Here is a 19,728-nt window from a genome sequence, read left to right as displayed (position 1 = left end):
GTATGTATACTGGTCATGCCAGTTGATAAATCAAAGCTAATGGTACAATCTGCTCATGTTCGTAACTTGGCAAAGAATCATATCTGTAATTTTTATTTTATTTTTTTGACAAATTTATACAGAGAGAGGTCAAATAGAAGCATATAAATTTGATTTTGAAAAAAAATATACGCAATTCAGTATTACAATGTAAGTAGTTTTTACATTCACTTATTTCAACTTAGATTTAATTATTGGATTTGCCTCGTTCCCGAAATGATCACGCTTTTTTTTGGAATTTTCATGTTAATGTTTTTACTATTTTCTGAAACATGTAGATAGGATATTTTTACTATTTTGCAACCCAAACAAGCCAAGTTCTTTGGTTCTTTCTTTGCACTAACTGAACCTTTTGTATGTTGTTTGCGTTCATTAAAAAGAAAATCTTGGAGACAAAGCACTTGCGTTCACTTACGAAACAACTCAAGTTGTACTACATGATGATTTACTTTTATCATTTAGAGACAATCAGAAAAATATACGGCATACCATGTAATGGAATGCTTTATATGAGAAGAAGGGTTATGTTAAAAACAGTGTGCTCTCAATATTTTTGGTTTCCTTGGATGAATAGTACACCTGATGAACACGACCAACGAGGAAGAACAAGAATTTCTACGGTTATCTATTGCAGTAGATTTTGCCGGTAGTTTGTGCAGTAATGAACAGTAAAACGACATGAACCGCAATTTTCTGCAGTAATTTTTGCACATTATTTTCCGCAGTAAATTTTGACGACATTGATTTATTTATACATAGAAATCTTCTGTTTCAACTTTTCAGCGATAATTGTCGATGGTTATTTCTGTAGTAATTTTCAACAGTTATTTTTAATTTCTTTTGTCCAAATCTTCAATTTAAAAACTAATTACCTTGCAGTAATTTTTTATGGTTAATATCTCACATTGATTTCTGCAGTAATTATTGATGGTTATTTTCAATAGTAATTTTCACATTCTTTAAAAGCACCTAATTCTTCAATGATAATTTTGCAAGTCTTTTTTGTACGGTGCACTAAAGGTAATTCTTAAGTGCCAAATGAACAATGCTCTACATGATTTCAAGATTTGAAATTCAAGTCCAAATAGACCCATGTTCACCTTTGTATTTTCGGCGCTAGCAGTGCCCACTTAATTTACCTGGTAGATTTATTTTGTTGATCGTCTCTGAAATGAGATTCAATCAAATTTGAGGAGGACTAAATTTGTTCTGCTTTTCTCGTATGCTAGATTGAAAAAAAGGATCCAGTACCAACAAAAAATGCACCAACAAGACCAACACAACCATGAAGTAGTCGAAAATTTGCTTGCAGGATGCCAGCTGATATTTAAAGAGCAACTCAAGCAAGCAGCATCTAGCTAGCTTAGATCACCACCACACTGGATACTAGATATACCTTTCTTTTTCTCTTTTCCTAATTCTATGCTAGCTGAAATCTCATTTGGCCATCAATCAACTTTTGACCATCAGATCGTCCAAATCTGCACACATCTTGACGCCGAGATTTTGAACCGCTTTCCTTTGTCAGGTGTGTTTGTAGACCCATTTATATTTTCAGCGCCCATTTTTCCTTGTTTATCTTTTCATTTCTCTTCTTTCGCGTGCAGGACGGTGAGTCTCCCATTAATTTAGTAGTGGTGGGATAATAGTAGCACATACTACCTCCTTCCCAAGGCTTAAAGCCTATTTCATTTAGAAAGTCAAACTATGTTAAGTTTGACTATTTTTTTATAAAAAATCATTAACATGTGAAATACAAAATTAATATTATTAGATAGATGAAATATATTTTCATGTGCTATCTACAAAATATCATATTTATTTATAGATTATTCTAAAATTTTGGTCAAATTTTACTTGATTTGACTTTTCCAAAAAACAAATAAGCCTTAAGCCTTGGGATGGAGGTAGTAGGAAAGATGAGTGGTAAAATGAAAGCTAGAGATAGACATAAAAGTCTATGGTCTTACACACAAACCGCAAGCTTTTGTGACATGAGTCTTGAGTTATTGTTACTTCCCAAAAACCTGCTATTGACAATAAAAAAGTTCACCAGACTGCAATTATGTTATTTTCACATTTCATGTTTCAGATATATTTTATTATTGTGCGAACACACATTTTAAGAATAAAACAATAAGAAACATAGTGTATCCTAACCGTGCGAATGCACATGTCACATTGTCACCTCGCTAGTTTATGGAATAGGCGCATATGTTGCATTGTGGATGCATCATTCCCCAGAAATGCACTAGCTAATCAACGTAGTACAGGCACCATCTCTTATGTGTTGGGCGTGCCTCTAGTCTCGCTGCAGTACATTGCAACTGCTATGAGTATTTATTTATTTTCCGCAACAGATAGTGTTAACAACCTTGCCTCATGTGGACGAAATGAAAAGGTAGATGCAAAATTTCTACTAGAACTTTACCACATATATTGAGCTAAGAGCTGAACATTAAGATCTGGGCATGATCCCTTTCGTTAGTCTGAACCAAAGAACCGGTCTTACATACATGCATTTCATTTGGTAGCCGAGACAGAGGGCACATGTTGATCGAACTGATCTAGTTACTTAAGCAACAGCATAAAACTAGGCTAGGGAAATAAATGAACTCAACTTTTGACAAGACAGATCGGGGACCATGGATTCATAACCTTGCTTAGCCCTTGCAAGGGCTGCGATCAACAGAGCATTTGACATGAGGATTTTCCTCAAACATGCTATAGATTTCTTCACAATCTTGGTCGGTTGGTAAAGAAGAATCAGGGGCCAATACAACGGTCATGCTCTTCATCAAAGGTGCACATCTGAAGAGAAGCTTCAGGAGATCAACATCATTTTCAGTTCCATCCAAACCTATGAGCTCCACTTCTTCAAGAGCTGTCAAAGAGATAATTTCATTTCTCCAGTTTTGGGGTTGATCACAAGGACAATTTGGTGAGCATTTTGTGGCCTGAAAGGAAAGTACCATTTTATGAATTATTGATGCTAATAAAACCCAACAACTTATATGTCTATCTGAACTCTGAAGAATCTCGGAGCAAAAGTTGAGAATTAATTACCCCAAAGTATTGTTTATCCACCTTGAGTCTTCGTATAGATGAACAGACTCCAAGCAGATGTGATACTAGTGCTCCAATACCATGAATTTTCGATTGTAAATCTAACTCCAGCTCTAACTCCAGAACAGAAAAGGCAAGAAGCTGTGCTATCTCCTGAGAAAAGGTCCGGTCAGGTAGCACATCATAACCCTTCAAAATGAACAAAGAATGTCAAGTAACGAAAACAAATAAAAATCGGCAACATGTCGCAAATCTAATTCAAGAAAGAAAATGGTAGCTAAATGAATGGGAAACTAAAGAGACTGTGCTATATAAATAAAAGACAGGCTGCAGGTATGGAGAGGAAGTAGATCAGGATTCAGTAAAGAAGTCGTCAACCTTCCAATATATCCACATATGTAGGACGCCTACGTTCTCCTCCATCACTAGCTTCAGGGAGGAAAGACGCCATTTCTCTCCAAACCCGACATAATTGTGCTGAAATGAGCAATACCACCAGATATTTTCCACCATCGGAGCTGAGAAAGAAACAGTGGAATCCTTGCCAATCTTGACCCGCAGGCTGAAGCGCTTAAGCACGGGGGCAATGATGTCCAGTCTATCCAGTTGGCGGTAAACATCAACCGCAAGGTCCTCAATCGTGGGTGAGTGGACTTTGATACGGTTTGCGGCGACATCTCTTGAGGGATAAAACTGGATCTCGAACACGCGCAGGCGAGGGCACCGACGGACCAGCTCCGCGGTGTCGACGCGGCTGCAGACGACGGACAGCTTCTCCAGCAGAGGGAACTCGACGGCCCCTGCCGGCGGGATTAGATAAAGGCCCATAATGTACAGCTTGACCGAGGTGGCGCGCTCGAAGCAGGGGATCTCGAATGGAAAGTTGCCATCTTTACAGTCCCCGTAGAGACGGAAGAAGAGGTCTGCCGGCGCAAGGCGCGCCGCGGCATGGAGCAGCGCCGAGACGCGGGCAGGTTCCGGAACCCTGTGCTTATAAGGGATGTCTACCTCGAGGAAGGACAGAGCCTGGCCGGCGACCTGGCCGGCGACCTGGCCGAGGGCTGCGACGGCAGCGTCGGCCGGCATGTCGCGGAAGGAGAGCTCGAGGAGGTGCTTCCAGAGGCCGCGCCAGCGGCGGGAGAGGCCGCTAGTGTCTGCGGCGGCGCGGGCGCACCGGAGGCGGGCGAGGATCTCCAGCAGCATCTCATCCGGAAGGGCGGTGAACCTGTCCGACCCGTCGCCATCAGGGAAGACAGGCGGCCGTCGAGTACGGCGAGGTCGAGGCGTAGGTAGCGAGCGGAGGCGACGCCCTGACCGCAGCTCCATCTCCCAGCTCTCTCACAAAGCGGGCGGCGCAGTTACGAGTGGAGCCAGCCGGGAGGATTGTCTCTCAGCTCTGCACCATTAAAAGATCCAGACTTTCAGCTTCAAAAAAAAGAAAGATCCAGACTTTAGGGGAGAAGAATGGAAGATGGAACGGCAAGAGAAGAATAGGGCGCACCATGGACGCATGGAGGAGAGGCCGGGGAAGAGCGCCGCCGGGAGCGCAGGTGGTCTTCGAAATCCCCTCCTCGCTCTGCTGATAATTGTTTGCGTCGCCGCCTGTTGATGCGCCGAGCGCTTGGCAAACCGTTAGTCATCCGCTTGATTTCCGTAGCGTTGGACGCTAGATGAGCGCTACCTGCCAGCTGATTTCACGGACAAAGGATATTATCCAGTGGCTGGCTGTTTTCTCTTTTTTTCGTATGGGCGTTCCAAGTTCTCGCGTTGAAGAGGCGCTTGTGCAGGCGACCAGATAAGCGCTTAGCATTGCTTACATGATAAGTTCGATTTAGTTTTTTGCTATTTACTTTTTTCATTCACTTAAGCCCCTGGATAAGCGATTGGCATTGTACATGCCCTTAGGGCATCTGCAACGCGCAAACGGTCGCTTGCATCAGGCAACCCACGGTGATCCGGCCCGTCAGCGGCGATAAAAATCAGGCCCAAATCAAATATGCCCTTTGGATGCCTGCCTGCTAGCGGCCCTGGCTCGAAGTAATGACGATGCCACACGTGTTGTGGTTGTCACCTGCCTCCGGCCTATATAAACAGGGGGCGCGCATCTCATCTCCCCCAGACTAAACCATAGCCGCCGCACAACCTCCACCGTAGAGCCGCTGCCGCTCAACCTCCACCGTTGCCACCATGAGCAGCGCCGGCCGCGGCCAGGCTGCCGCGCCTCCACCTCCACCTCTGACTCCACCTCCCCCGGCCTCGAGCTCCGACGAGGAGTTCGACGACGACGACAACACCGACGACCTCCTGGACCCGTCCAGGGACGCCAAGTTCCTAGCTGACGTGGAGAAGGAAGCAGAGGTGGAGCGGGCGGCCCACGCGACGTTCGATGTCGAGATGGAACGTCGCATGGTGGCGGCCACCGCAGCCGCAGATGACGACGACTCTGACATCTCATGGTCTTCTGATGACCCTGCTGCGCATACCCCGGAGTAGAAGGCGGCGGAGCAGAGGGCTCTTGTCGACTCCTTCGAGAGGCTCAAGAAGGCCGAGGACGCCGCGAACGAGACGCTGCGCCTGCGCCTGCTAGAGGACGCGGCGGCGCACCGAGCAGGCAGGCGGCAGAGATGCAGATGAGGGAGGGACGCAACGATAGGGCCGGGCCGTCGGGCAGCAAGTAGTCTAGGTTTCTACAACTGTAGTTTGTATAGTTTCTACGTTTTAGGTTTTTAAATATTTTGCAAAACAAAAAATGGGTCGCCCCGCTGGGAGCACACCAAGACGCAAACGGACGCGCGGACATAAACAGTCATTTTCGCGTCCGCCAGGCGATGCAAACGGGCTATTGGGGCGTCTGAAATGCGTCGCCCCGTTGATCCAAAAAAAAATGCGCCTGCACCCTGCTCCAGCGAGGCGACGCATAGTGATGCGGCACGTTTGCGTCTCCGTGGACACTACGCGGTCGCGTCGAGAATCCGCTCGCTTTGTCCCACGGGCCCGCCTGGCAGCGACCCTGGCTTGAGTCGGCGCCAATTTAAGCACAACAACTCATGGAAAGGGCAACTGCCGGAGTGGAAACCGTGTCGATCGACGCGCGAACCGCCGGAATGGAGCGCCAAACTGCCGCGGAAGAGCAATCACAACACTCTTCGGTATATGCGCCGCCTTTAATCCCCAGTCAATAAGACTCGTTCGTGCGCTAAGGATCTCCAACCGGTCTGCCATCCATCTCAAGCCATGAGCAACGTATCATTGCTGTCGGATACCGATAGCGAGGGGAAGCCGCCGGGATGGCGGCATTGGTGGGATAGAGTTGCCACGCCGAGCATCTCTAGCTCCCCGCCGACAGACGGCGAGCATGAGGAGGGGGAGGCCGTCGCCGAGGACGGCGAGGAAGAAGATGAAGGTGCAAGGTGGACGGCTGGAGGCGGAGGAGGCAGCGGCGGCAAAGAAGGAGGCAAGGGCCCGGGCAAGGGCGCAGGCGCAATATCCGTTGACGGACGACAACGAAGACCCCAATGACCACTCGTCGGAGGGGGACTCAAGCTCGTCGGACGCGTCGATCGCTAGTTATCTTCCCAGGAGGTGACGACACTAGTAGGAAAATAGCTATAGGTGGGATACCTTTTGTGGCGCACTAAATAACCATGCGCCATAAAAAAATCTGTGACGCACCCAAGCACGTGCGCCACTAAATAATGACATGTCTATGACACACCAACTCTCCATGCGCCACAGAATTTGGCATTTATGTGGCACACCAATTGTCCATGTGCCACAGAAATCGGGTGGGGCCGCGGCCAATAATTGGGTTGACCAATTCTGAGTATTTGTGTGGCGCATGGAGCTCCATGCACCACGTAAATGATTCTTTCTGTGGCGCATTTGGCTCCATGCGCCCATCCACGCACCACCACACAGCACACCCCCGTGGATCGCCTTTTTAGTGTTTAAAAAATCATAGAAAATTATAAAAACTTCAAAAAAAAATTCCTTTGAACTGTACTTATATTAAGTGGTAGGAAATTAACAAATTTGAATTTTGAATTTTTTTTGCAAACAAAGTGGGGAAATGGTAAAACGGTTTTTTGGTTGCATACGAAGTGGGAAAAGACGCATAATCTATCAAAATGACCGGGAGAAAAAGTTACATCTGAATTCAACTATCTTCGGCCGTTCTGAAATTTACAGAATCGACAAATTCGAAAAGAGTAAAAAGTTACGAGAAAAAAAACTGTGGCGCACCAAATGCATATGCGCCACAAAATTGTTAGGTTGGAATTTGAATTCCGATGACGCCCTTCTCCCTCTATCTTTTCTTCTCCTCCAGCTCTCCTCCACTTCACCTTATCCTCCACTCCCCCCCCCCACTTCCCCTTCTCTCCTTCTCCTCCCTCCTCCACTTCCCCTTCTCTCCTTCTCCTCCCTCCTCTCCTCCCCTTCTCCTCCTCATCCAATTCCCCTTCTTTCCTTCTCCTCCCTACTCTCCTCCTCCTCCTCCTCCTCCTCCTTCTCCACATTCGGTGACCTCCTCCTCCGGCGACCTCCTCCCCCACCTCCGGTGACCTCCTCCTCCTTCTCCACCCAACCACCCACCCACCACCTACGGCCGGCCTCCTCTTCCTCCACCCACCCCACCCACCCCTCCGGAATTTATTTTTTAAAAAATCCGGCGAAATTTCAGCAGCCCCAGGTCTAGATCTGGCCGCCATTTAAAAAAAATCACTACAAGAAATGTGTTGACTTGTGACATTTTCTCGGTGACTGTGGATAAAATCGTCATAATTCTGTGATGATTTCGTACTAATTGGTCGTTAGCTATTTGGGAGGGTCAAAACCCCTAGAAAATTACGACTATTTGAATCAAAACATCATTATTTGCTAGCACAAAATGGGCATAGCCTGAACCACGCGGTCTACGACGTTATTTCTAGACGATTATGACCAATTAAGATAGTCATATCTGCGTATAAGATTTAGTTTTATGATAAAAGGTGACTTGACTGACACCTAAGCATTTTGGCCCATGTGGTGTGCGTCCTCGTGGATGGCTTGTAGCGCCCTGTTGTTGTATCGGGTTTTGACCCATTTTTCTTATAAACCAGCCAATTATTTTCCGGTTACTATCAATGATAAAATGGCAAAGTCTCCTCCTAAATTGTTTTCAAAAAAAGGTAGCCAAACTCGCGATGTTGTTTCAAAAGAAGTTCGGCCAAAATTTGACCCCCTTCTAAGAAAAAGAAGTCACCCATTTGGCAACATTGTTTTGCCATGCCAATATGCACACATTCACAATTCTCCGAATATGAGAGCATTATTTTGAACTATGCCACATATACATGTGTGTCGTATATGATTTTTATGCGCAATAATACAATGGTACAATTCAACTTAATGTGCCCAAAAATTAGACACCAAGCTTCAACAAACCCACTGCTATATGGGACCTCAAAACTTAGGGCCCGATGGCTGTCTCTCTTCACCCAATCCAGAGTCAAACACATGCGCGAAAACATGTGCGCGGGATCGGAAGTTGGGTGCGTGATACGTTCATTTTGCATCACTATTTTATATCATAATTTACTGTTATTCATTGATATATTTCATATTTAGAGATGATACTTACGTTATTTCATCTATTTTGCATGTTTCATGATTATTGGAGAATCGCGCACCGGAGCCAGGATTCTGCTGGAAAAAGCACCGTTAGAATGGAATATTTCGGAAGATCAGCAATTGACGGAAATTATACGGAAAATCTTATTTTTCCAGAAGACGGAGACAGCCAGAAGGGGGAGCCTAGGAGGGCCGCCATGGGCGCCCCCATAGGCCGGCGCAGGCCCAGGCCTGGCCGCGCCGCCTTGTGGGGAGGGGGCCCGCAGCCCCCTCTGGCCTCCTCTCCTTCGCGTACTTCTTCGTCCCGAAAACCTAAGCTCCAGGGGATAGTCGTGAAGACACACAGCCGCCTCTGCGGGGCGGAAAACACCAGAGAGAAAAGAGCTCTCCGGCAGGCTGAAATCCGCCGGGGAAATTCCCTCCCGGAGGGGGAAATCGACGCCATCGTCACCGTCATCGAGCTGGACATCATTGGGATCGTCATCACCATCATCTCCATCATCATCACCGCCATCTCCACCGCTGCACCTCGTCACCGCTGTAACATCTAGGGTTGGATCTTGATTGTTTGATAGGGGAAACTCTCCCGGTATTGATTTCTACTTGTTATTGATGCTATTGAGTGAAACCGTTGAACCAAGGTTTATGTTCAGATTGTTATTCATCATCATATCACCTCTGATCATGTTCCATATGATGTCTCGTGAGTAGTTCATTTAGTTCTTGAGGACATGGGTGAAGTCTAAATGTTAGTAGTGAATTATGTTGGGTAATATTCAATGTTATGATATTTAAGTTGTGGTGTTATTCTTCTTGTGGTGTCATGTGAACGTCGACTACATGATACTTCACCTTTATGGGCCTAGGGGAATACATCTTGTATTCGTTTGCTAATTGCGGGGTTGCCGGAGTGACAGAAACCTAAACCCCCGTTAGTATATCGATGCAGGAGGGATAGCAGGATCTCAGAGTTTAAGGCTGTGGTTAGATTTATCTTAATTACTTTCTTGTATTTGCGTATGCTTGCAAGGGGTATAATCACAAGTATGTATTAGTCCTAGGAAGGGCGGTGCATTAGCATAGGTTCACCCACACAACACTTATCAAAACAATGAAGATTAATCAGCTATATGAAGCGAAAGCACTAGACTAAATTCCCGTGTGTCCTCAAGAACGTTTGGTCATTATAAGTAAACAAACCGGCTTGTCCTTTGTGCTGAAAAGGATTGGGCCACTCGCTGCAATTATTACTCTCGCATTTTACTTACTCGTACTTTATTCATCTGCTATATCAAAACCCCTTGAACACTTGTTTGTGAGCATTTACAGTGAATCCTTCATCGAAACTGCTTGTCAACACCTTCTGCTCCTCGTTGGGTTCGACACTCCTATTTATCGAAAATACTACGATACACCCCCTATACTTGTGGGTCATCAAGACTATTTTTTGGCGCCGTTGCCGGGGAGTGAAGCGCTATTGGTAAGTGGAATTGGTAAGGAAAACTTTTACTGTACGTGCTGATTTTATTTCTACCTGCTGCTATAATTCATTATGGAGAGATCTTCTCTTGAATTCCTATTTGAAAAATCTACTACTACTGCAAAGGTAGTAGATGAGGCGCCAGGTGAGAAAGAGGTTCCATACAAAATACCTATGAAAATTATTGAACGTGTTGTGGATAACCGCTATGAATGGGATGGAACTGTCCATCCTGGTGATCATTTACTATTTTTACATGAATTATGCGGGTTATTCAAATGTGCAGGTATTGCCTTTTCTCCCAGCCTGGCGACGAATCTGCTTAAAGCTGTAACGCCTTTTCTCCCAGCCTGGCGACGAATCTGCTTAAAGCTGCGACTCGTCCAGTTAATTGCTATATTTCTTTCAACTTTGTTGGCTTCCTCATTGTTACAATGGCTTGGATTTTTTCGGGATTTGCTTCAATCCCTCTTGCTGAAACCAGGAATCCAAGAAGTTCTCCCGCAGGAACGCCGAAAGAACATTTTGTCGGATTCAGCTTGAGACAAAATTTGTCGAGGCTGTCGAAGGTTTCTTTCAAATCCTCGATCAACGTTTCCCCCTTTTTTGAAGTTATGACGACATCATCGATGTATACTTGTACGTTTTTGCCAATCTGTGTTGCTAGGCACTTCTGCATCATCCGCTGATATATTGCTCCCGCGTTTTTTAAACCGAAAGGCATTGTTCTGTAACAAAACACGCCATACGGTGTGATGAACGCTGTCTTGGCTTCGTCGTCTTCTTTTAACCGGATCTGGTTATAACCAGAATATGCGTCCAAGAAGGAAAGACGTTCGCATCCTGCCGTGGAGTCGATAATTTGATCGATCCTTGGGAGGGGAAAGTGATCCTTTGGACAATGTTTATTGAGGCACGTAAAGTCGACACACATGCGAAGGACTTTCGTGTTTTTCTTCGGCACCATCACTTGGTTAGCTACCCACGTGGCTTCTGTAGATATCTCTTTAATAAAACCAACATCTTTGAGTTGATCGATTTCTGACAGCATAGCTTTGCAGTTTGGTTCCGAAAAACGCCGCAAAGGTTGTTTGATTGGTCTCGCAATAGGATCCAAGTTTAGGTGGTGCTCGGCAAGTTCCCTGGGTACTCCTGGCATGTCAGGTGGACACCATGCGAAGATTTTCCAGTGCTCACGGAGGAACTCGACGAGCGCGCTTTCCTATGCGAGGTCCATATTTGTTGCAATGGACATTGTTTTCTTTGGGTCCGTCGGGTGGATCTGCACCTCTTTTGAATCCTTCGCCGTGTTAAAGGTTGGTTCCCTGAGTGGCCTCCCTGTGTCTGGCAACACATCATAATCAGTGAGCCTTGGCGCCATATATTCTGCTTGCATCCCGAAAGTTTCCGATAGTCGATGAAAATCTGTGTCGCACTTATCAGCTAGCGCGAAGCTTCCCTTGACTGTGATTGGTCCTTTGGGTCCTGGCAATCTCCACAATAAGTACGTGTAATGAGGTACCGCCATAAACCTGACATATGCTGGTCGTCCCAACAAGGCGTGATATTGTGACGGGAAATCCACAACTTCAAACTCTAGTTTCTCTATCCTGTAGTTTTCTCGGGTCCCAAACTGAACGTCGAGATTGATCTTGCCCAGTGGGTAACTTGGCTTCTCTGGCATGATTCCGTGGAAACGTCTATCAGTTGGTGTTAAATTTGCCAGGGATATGTTCATATTCCTTAATGTATCTGCGTACATAAGGTTTAAGCTGCTGCCGCCATCTATAAAGACTCTCGACACGTCGAAACCGGCAATTACTGCGGGTAAGATAAATGCGGATTGCCCTGGTCGAGGAACCTGCTGCGGGTGATCTGCAATTGTGAAGCCAATGTCCTGTCCCGACCAATTTAGGTACTCGACTGTTGGTGGAGGCATCTTTTCTGCCATGAACACTTGTCGCGAAATTACTTTCTGCGCCCTGTTAGATGGCCTAGCTTTCTGAATCATCAAGACCGCACCATTAGAGTTAGGGTCAACGTATGGAGGTGGATGTGGTGCTGCCGCTATTCTGAGCTGGTGCCGATTTTCGTCCGTTATTGCGGGGGGAGGTGGGAGGTGGATCTCACTCCTTGGCCCCTGGGGATTTCTATTTATTGCTTGAGCATTGGCCATTCCTGCGGCTCGCAACATTGCTTGAAAATTTCGGCAATCCTTCTGCAGATGACCTGACTGCCTCTTCCTATTGTTGTCAAGATAGAAGTGCATCTGACATGGTCCATTCATCATTTCCTCGGGAGACACATATGGTCTCTGAAACCTTGGTCCACTATTTTGCCTGTTACCACGGAAATCACTTCTGTTGTCGCCTTGTTGCTCATTACTTCTTTGGTAATCATCTCGATTATTTCCTCCAGAGTTTCCTCGGAAACTCGCTGATATGTGGCCAGGAGCATCATTACTGTAGAACTGGCGGGAAAATCACCTTCTATTTTGGAAGTTTCAACTGCGGTCCTCCTCTGGCGACCTATGTCGCTTGTTGTGTATGACATCTTCTCCATCTGCCCACTTGTTTGCTATTTCCATCAGTGCTGATATTGTTTTTGGGTTGGTTCTCCCTAGGTCCTCGACGAAATCTCCCCGTCGAATTCCTGCCACGAACGCATCTATTGCCCTTTCGTCAGATATGTCCTCTGCCGAGTTTTTAATGATATTCCACCTCTGTATATATTTTCGCATTGATTCGTCGTGTTTTTGTCTACACGCCCTCAGCTCTTCCAGTGAAGCAGGTTTCTTGCAGGTGGATCATAAATTCTTCACGAAGATGTCCTCAAAACTATCCCAGCTGTCGATGGAACCTGGGGGAAGTTTCTTTATCCAGGATCGTGCGGCTCCACTCAGATGTACTTGGATGCTCTGCATGGCTGTTGCCCTGGTTCCTCCTATTAACTTCACCATCTCGAGGTAATCAACGAGCCAATCCTCGGGATCTTGTAGGCCGTCGAATTTCTTGAAATTTTCGGGTAGCTTGAACCCTGACGGGACTGGAGTTTTTCGGACTCGTCTCGTAAAGCACGGGAGCCCGCACAGATCTTCATCGGCAACTTCTGGTGAATGCCGATGTTCTCTTCTTTCTTGTCGCGCTCTGTCTACCCTTGCTTGAGCCGTTTTATCTCTTGCTCCACTTGTTCTCGGTGGATCTTGCACTGCTGCAGTGGGTCGTGGACTATTTTGCCTTGCAGTTCCTTCGGGAGGTGTAGCTGCGAATGCTATTCCCATGACTCCAACTCCTGCCATTGCCATGTTGAACAATTCTTCTCTCGGGTCTCCGGGGGGTGGTCTGGACGCGAGGATATAGGCTTGCGTTGCCATGTACCCAGCTTCTGGTGTTTTAGGGATAATATTTCCCCTAGTGTCGATAGACATAAAAGACATGTCGAGGTTTTGAACTAAATTCTCCCTCTCTGCTTCAGGTATATTTTGCAGCCGAGATTGTGCTCTCCTTCGAGCTTCTCTGTGACTATCTCCCGAATTTCCTGATTGTCGACTTAGTTTTGCTCTTCGTCTGCTTGACGCGGAAGCTGCCTCCTTTCTTCTGTTCAGGGAAGCTGTTTGTTTTTCCAACTCCCTACTCACACGAGCAAGTCTATATTGATAGGCTTGTAATTCTTCTACAGTAGCTGTTGTGGTCATCGGTTCTGAACCGTCCATGGCTCTTGCGGCTCTATCCCACGCTGCTTGCGGGAGTTGAACTCTCTCACTAGGTGAAGACCCGACATATTTAGTGCCTAGACCTCTTCTGAGATCAGCGGGATCGACGTATGGGTTTCCCAAATCATCGAAAGCCTCTGACGTCTCTGGTTCTGCTCGGTTTGCCTCCTCAATTGCATAGACTTGATGATATTTTGAGTGTTGGTTTTTGTCAGGACTGGTGACACCATCATAAAGATTGGTGAAGACCTTTCCAATGGCAGCAGATTTGTCGATGAAGTTGAAGCTGTCGACGCTATCGGAGTCGCTGCTTGTAAAGGAGTCCGCAGACGACTCGAAGGATGTGTCGCTGAAGATCTTGGCGAGCTTTCCGCCTGCCTTGGTGTTGGTGAAGCGTGGCGACGAAATCTCTTCATCGCTCGATGAAAAGTTAGAATCGATCGCTGAAAATTCCGACGAGATCGGAGCTTCGAGACGATAAGATCCTTCTTTGTTGACGCTAAATCGGAATTCTCCGAACGTCATGACGATGGGCTCCTCCAGATACGCACATGCATCCAAACGGGAGGGCGGGTGAGGAATAACCGACTACTAAGCTATTTCCTAGCACTGTTGCCGGTGTGTGAGTGCTCGAAGCTATTTCCTTTAGATTCTGCAATTATATCTTTTTTTTCTTGTTTTTATTTCACTAGTTAGGCTTAATGGAAAACAACAAAAATATTAGAGATCTTTATAGTATTTATCTTGAGTTAGGACATGAGGTGTTTGAAGAGAAAATTAAAAAACCTATGGAACTTTATATGCATGCTAATGATAATGTTATTAGTATGAATGCTTTGAACACCATTGTTGCTAATGCTATGGAAAATTCTAAGTTTGGGGAAGCTGGTTTTGATGAGCATGATATTTTTAGTCCCCCAAGCATGGAGGAGAAAATTTACTTTGATGATACTTTACCTCCTATATATGATGATTACAATGATGACTATCATATTTTCAGTCCACCTACTATTGAGGAGAAAATTAATTATGATTACAATATGCCTCCTATATATGATGATTATGGTGATGAGAATAATAATGATAGCTATTTTATTGAATTTGCTCCCACTACAATTAATAGTAATGACTACGCTTATGTGGAGAGTAATAATTTTATGCATGTAGCTCATGATAAGAATGTTTCGTGTGATAGTTATATTGTTGAGTTTGTTCATGATGCTACTGAAAATCTTTATGAGAGAGGACAATATGGTAGTAGAGATTTTCATGTTACTAAAACACCTCTCTTTTTACTGAAAATCTTGAAGTTGCGATTGTCTTGTTTTCCTATGCTTATTGCATTATGCTTACATGACTTGTTTATTTACAAGATTCATTTTCATAGGAAGTGGGTTAGACTTAAATGTGTTTGGTATTTGCTTTTTGATGCTCTCTTATATTCAACTCTCATCTTTATAAGAGCATCATGAAAATTATCATGCCTAGCTAAAAGGCATTAAAGAAAAGCGCTTATGGGAGACAACCCATTATTTTATTTCTGCAATTTTTGTTTTATATTTGAGTCAAGGTGCTTGTTACTACTGTAGTAATCCTTTGTATCTTTACTTTATTGCATTGTTGTGCCAAGTAAATTCTTTGATAGAAAGTTGATACTAGATTTGGATTTCTGCGCAGAAACAAATTTTTAGCTGTCACGGTTTTGCGTTTTTCTCTCTGTAATAAAATCTAAAAAACTTGAAAAAATTCATGAGTAATCCTCAGATATGTACGCAACTTTCATTCAACTGGATCTTTTCCATCTGAGCATGTTAACTGCCTCGAAAAAATTCGTCTTTATGGACTGTTCTGTTTTGACAGATTCTGCCTTTTATTTCGCATTGCCTCTTTTACTGTGTTTGAGTGGATTTCTTTGCTCCATTAAATTTCAGTAACCTTGGGTAATGTCCAGAAGTGTTGGGAATGATTGTGTCCTTGCTGAACATGTGAATTTTTGATTATGCACTAACCCTCTAATGAGATTGCTTTGAGTTTGGTGTGAAGGAAGTTTTCAAGGATCAAGAGAGGAGGATGATATAATATGATCAAGAAGAGTGAAAAGTCTAAGCTTGGGGATGCCCTGTGGTTCATCCCTGCATATTTCGAGAAGACTCAAGCGTCTAAGCTTGGGGATGCCCAAGGCATCCCCTTCTTCATCAATAACCTATCAGGTCACCTCTAGTGAAACTATATTTTAATTCCGTCACATCTTATGTGCTTTATTTGGAGCGTCTGTGTGCTTTTATTTTCGTTTTGTTATTTTCATTCTATGAATAAATCGGATCTTAACATGCTTGTGTGGGAGAGAGACACGCTCCGCTTTTTCATTTGAACACTGGTGTTCTTCGTTTTACTTTTAATGTTCATGGCAAAAGCTGAAAGCCGCTGCATTTATTGCTATTTGGTTGGAAACAGAAAATGCTTCATGTGGTAGTGGGTATATTGTCTTGAATAATTTGATACTTGGCAATTGTTTTGAGCTCTCAAGTAGATCATGTTTAAGCTCTTGCATCATGTAGTTTAAACCTATTAGTGGAGAAATACCGTAGAGCTTGTTGAAATTTGGTTTGCATGATTGGTCTCTCTAAGGTCAAGATATTTTCTAGTAAACGTGTTTGAGCAACAAGGAAGATAGTGTAGAGTCTTATAATGCTTGCAATATGTTCTTATGTAAGTTTTGCTGTACCGGTTCATACTTGTGTTTGCTTCAAACAATCTTGCTAGCCAAAGCCTTGTACTGAGAGGGAATGCTTCTCGTGCATCCAAAACCTTGAGCCAAAACCTATGCCATTTGTGTCCACCATAACTACCTACTATGTGGTATTTTTCTGCCATTCCAAGTAAATACTTCATGTGCTACCTTTAGACAATTCAAAACTTTATTACTCCTTATTTGTGTCAATGTTTTATAGCTCATGAGGAAGTATGTTGTGTTTTATTTTTGAATCTTGTTGGGCAGACTTTCAACAATGGACTAGTGGCACATCCGCTTATCCAATAATTTTGCAAAAAGAGCTGGCAACGGGGTTCCTAGCCCCAATTAATTAACTTTCATTAATAATTCTCTTCACATGTTTTGCCCTGATTTATCAGTAAGCAACTTAATTTTGCAATAGACACTCCTCCATGGTATGTGAAATGTTGGAAGGCACCAGAGGATTCGGTTAGCCATGGCTTGTGAAAGCAAAAGGTTGGGAGGAGTGTCATCTATAAATAAAACTAAAATACATGTGTAAGCAAAAGAGAAGAGGGATGATCTACCTTGCTGGTAGAGATAACGTCCTTCATGGGAGCCGCTCTTTGAAAGTCTGTTTGACAAGGGGGTTAGAGTGCCCACTACCATTCGTTGACAACAACAAACATCTCTCAAAACTTTATTTTTATGCTCTCTTTATGATTTCAAAACTTGAAAAGCTCTAGCACATGATTTAATCCCTGCTTCCCTCTGCGAAGGGCCTTTCTTTTACTTTATGTTGAGTCAGTTTACCTACTTCTTTCTATCTTAGAAGCAAACACTTGTGTCAACTGTGTGCATTGATTCTTACATGTTTGCTTATTGCACTCATCATATTACTTTGTGTTGACAATTATCCATGAGATATACATGTTGAAAGTTGAAGGCAATTGCTGAAACTTAAATCTTCCTTTGTGTTGCTTCAAAACCTTTTATTAAGAATCTATTGATTTATGAGTTAACTCTTATGCACGACTTTTTGATGCTTGTCTTGAAAGTACTATTCATGAAAAGTTTTTGCTATATGATTCAGTTGTTTAGTCATTATCTTTTTGTGAGCAAACTATAGACGATTGCTTTGATTCACTTCATTCATCTCATATGCTTTACAATAGTATTGATCAAGATTATGTTGGTAGCATGTCACTTCAGAAATTATTCTGTTTACCTACTCGAGGGCGAGTAGGAACTAAGCTTGGGGATGCTTGATACGTCTCCAACGTATCTATAATTTCTGATGTTCCATGCTTATATTATACCAATTGCTACATGTTTTATATACACTTTATATCATTTTTATGCATTTTCCGGGACTAACCTATTAACAAGATGCCGAAGTGCCAGTTCCTGTTTTCTGTCGTTTTTGGTTCCAGAAAATTACTTCTGCGAATATTCTCGGAATTGCGCGAAACAAAAGGCCACGTCCCTTTTTTTCCAGAAGCTTCACGGAGTCCGAAGGAGAGACGAAGGGGGGCCACGAGCTAGCCACACCATAGGGGGGCGCGACCCCACCTCCTGCCGCGCCGCTAGGTGGGGTGGGCCCCTCGGGACTCCACCGACGCTGCCCCTTCGCCTATATATTGCCCCACGAAAACCCTAAAGAATCCAGTCATATTCCACGAAGGGTTCCGCAGCGCCACCGCCATCGACGACAAGTTTCGGGGGACAGAATCTCTGTTCCGGCACGCCGCCGGGATGGGGAATTGCCCCCGGAGTCATCTCCATCGACACCACTGCCATCTTCATCGCCGCTGCTGACTCCCATGATGAGGAGGGAGTAGTTCTTCCCCGAGGCTGAGGGCTCTACCGGTAGCTATGTGGTTCATCTCTCTCTCCGATGGTGTGATCTTTATGTGATCATGAGCTTTGTAATCTAGTTGAATATGTAGATGTTACTCTTGTCTATTATGCACTCTAGAGGTTACTTTAATATGAACTCCGGAGTCACTCTCCACGGTGTGATGGTGACAGTGTGCGCATCGTGTGTGATTCCTTTATGACGTTGTGGAGCTTGTTTACTCCGGCTTGAGGTGTGCTTTTGTAGCCCTACACAATGAATGGTGTTTGTTGATACGTCTCCGACGTATCGATAATTTCTTGTGTTCCATGCCACATTATTGATGATATCTACATGTTTTATGCACACTTTATGTCATATTCGTGAATTTCTGGAACTAACCTATTAACAAGATGCCGAAGTGCCAGTTCCTGTTTTCTGCTGTTTTTGGTTTCAGAAATCCTAGTAAAGAAATATTCTCGGAATTGGACGAAATCAACGCCCAGGTTCCTATTTTGCCCGGAAGCATCCAGAACACCCGAGAGCCACCAGGGAGGGGGCACAGGCCCACCAAACCCTAGGCCGGCGTGGCCAGGGGGGCCCCGCGCCACCCTATGGTGTGGGCACCCCTTCGACCCTCTGACGCCGCCTCTTCGCCTATATAAAGCCCCTGGATCGAAAACCCTGATACGTTCGACGAAACCCACAGAAACCTTCCAGAGCCGCCGCCATCGCGAAGCCAAGATCCGGGGACAGAGTCTCTCGTTCCGGCACTCGCCGGAACGGGGAAGTGCCCCCGGAAGGCTTCTCCATCGACACCGCTGCCATCTCCACCGCCATCTTCATCACCGCTGCTGCTCCCATGAGGAGGGAGTAGTTCTCCATCGAGGCTCGGGGCTGTACCGGTAGCTATGTGGTTCATCTCTCTCCTATGTACTTCAATACAATAATCTCATGAGCTGCCTTACATGATTGAGATTCATATGATGATGCTTGTAATCTAGATGTCATTATGCTAGTCAAGTGAATTTTACTTATGTGATCTCCAGAGACTCCTTGTCCCACGTGTGTAAAGGTGACAGTGTGTGCACCGTGTGGGTCTCTTAGGCTATATTTCACAGAATACTTATTCACTGTTATGAATGGCATAGTGAAGTGCTTATTTATATCTCTTTATGATTGCAATGTATTTTGTATCACAATTTATCTATGTGCTACTCTAGCAATGTTATTAAAGTAGTTTTATTCCTCCTGCACGATGTAATGGT

The 19,728-nt window shown here is 44.6% G+C and overlaps 1 protein-coding gene across 3 annotated transcripts in view; it reads right to left on the bottom strand.

Moving 5' to 3' along the window:
- Positions 1-2,491: 2,491 nt before the first annotated feature.
- The window catches only part of LOC127349406 (putative F-box/FBD/LRR-repeat protein At4g00315), a 78,968-nt gene continuing 61,731 nt past the window's right edge, over positions 2,492-19,728 (bottom strand). The window contains exons 1-4 of one of the 3 annotated variants that reach the window (XM_051375156.2): positions 4,607-4,890; positions 3,484-4,530; positions 3,106-3,294; positions 2,492-2,996 (exon numbers count right to left, since the gene is read on the bottom strand). In XM_051375156.2, the coding sequence (XP_051231116.1) occupies positions 2,703-2,996; positions 3,106-3,294; positions 3,484-4,431 (1,431 nt within the window). In that variant the 5' untranslated portion in view covers positions 4,432-4,530; positions 4,607-4,890 and the 3' untranslated portion in view covers positions 2,492-2,702. Of the gene's footprint in view, positions 2,997-3,105; positions 3,295-3,483; positions 4,531-4,606; positions 4,891-19,728 lie in introns of those variants that run through there. The other 2 variants (XM_051375154.2, XM_051375155.1) reach the window with 2 other exon arrangements.

This window comes from Lolium perenne, chromosome 4 (genome assembly GCF_019359855.2).
Source record: "Lolium perenne isolate Kyuss_39 chromosome 4, Kyuss_2.0, whole genome shotgun sequence".
Classification (NCBI taxonomy): domain Eukaryota; kingdom Viridiplantae; phylum Streptophyta; class Magnoliopsida; order Poales; family Poaceae; genus Lolium; species Lolium perenne.
Note: the sequence above shows the minus strand (reverse complement) of the source record. Positions and strands in the feature narration are given on the sequence as shown.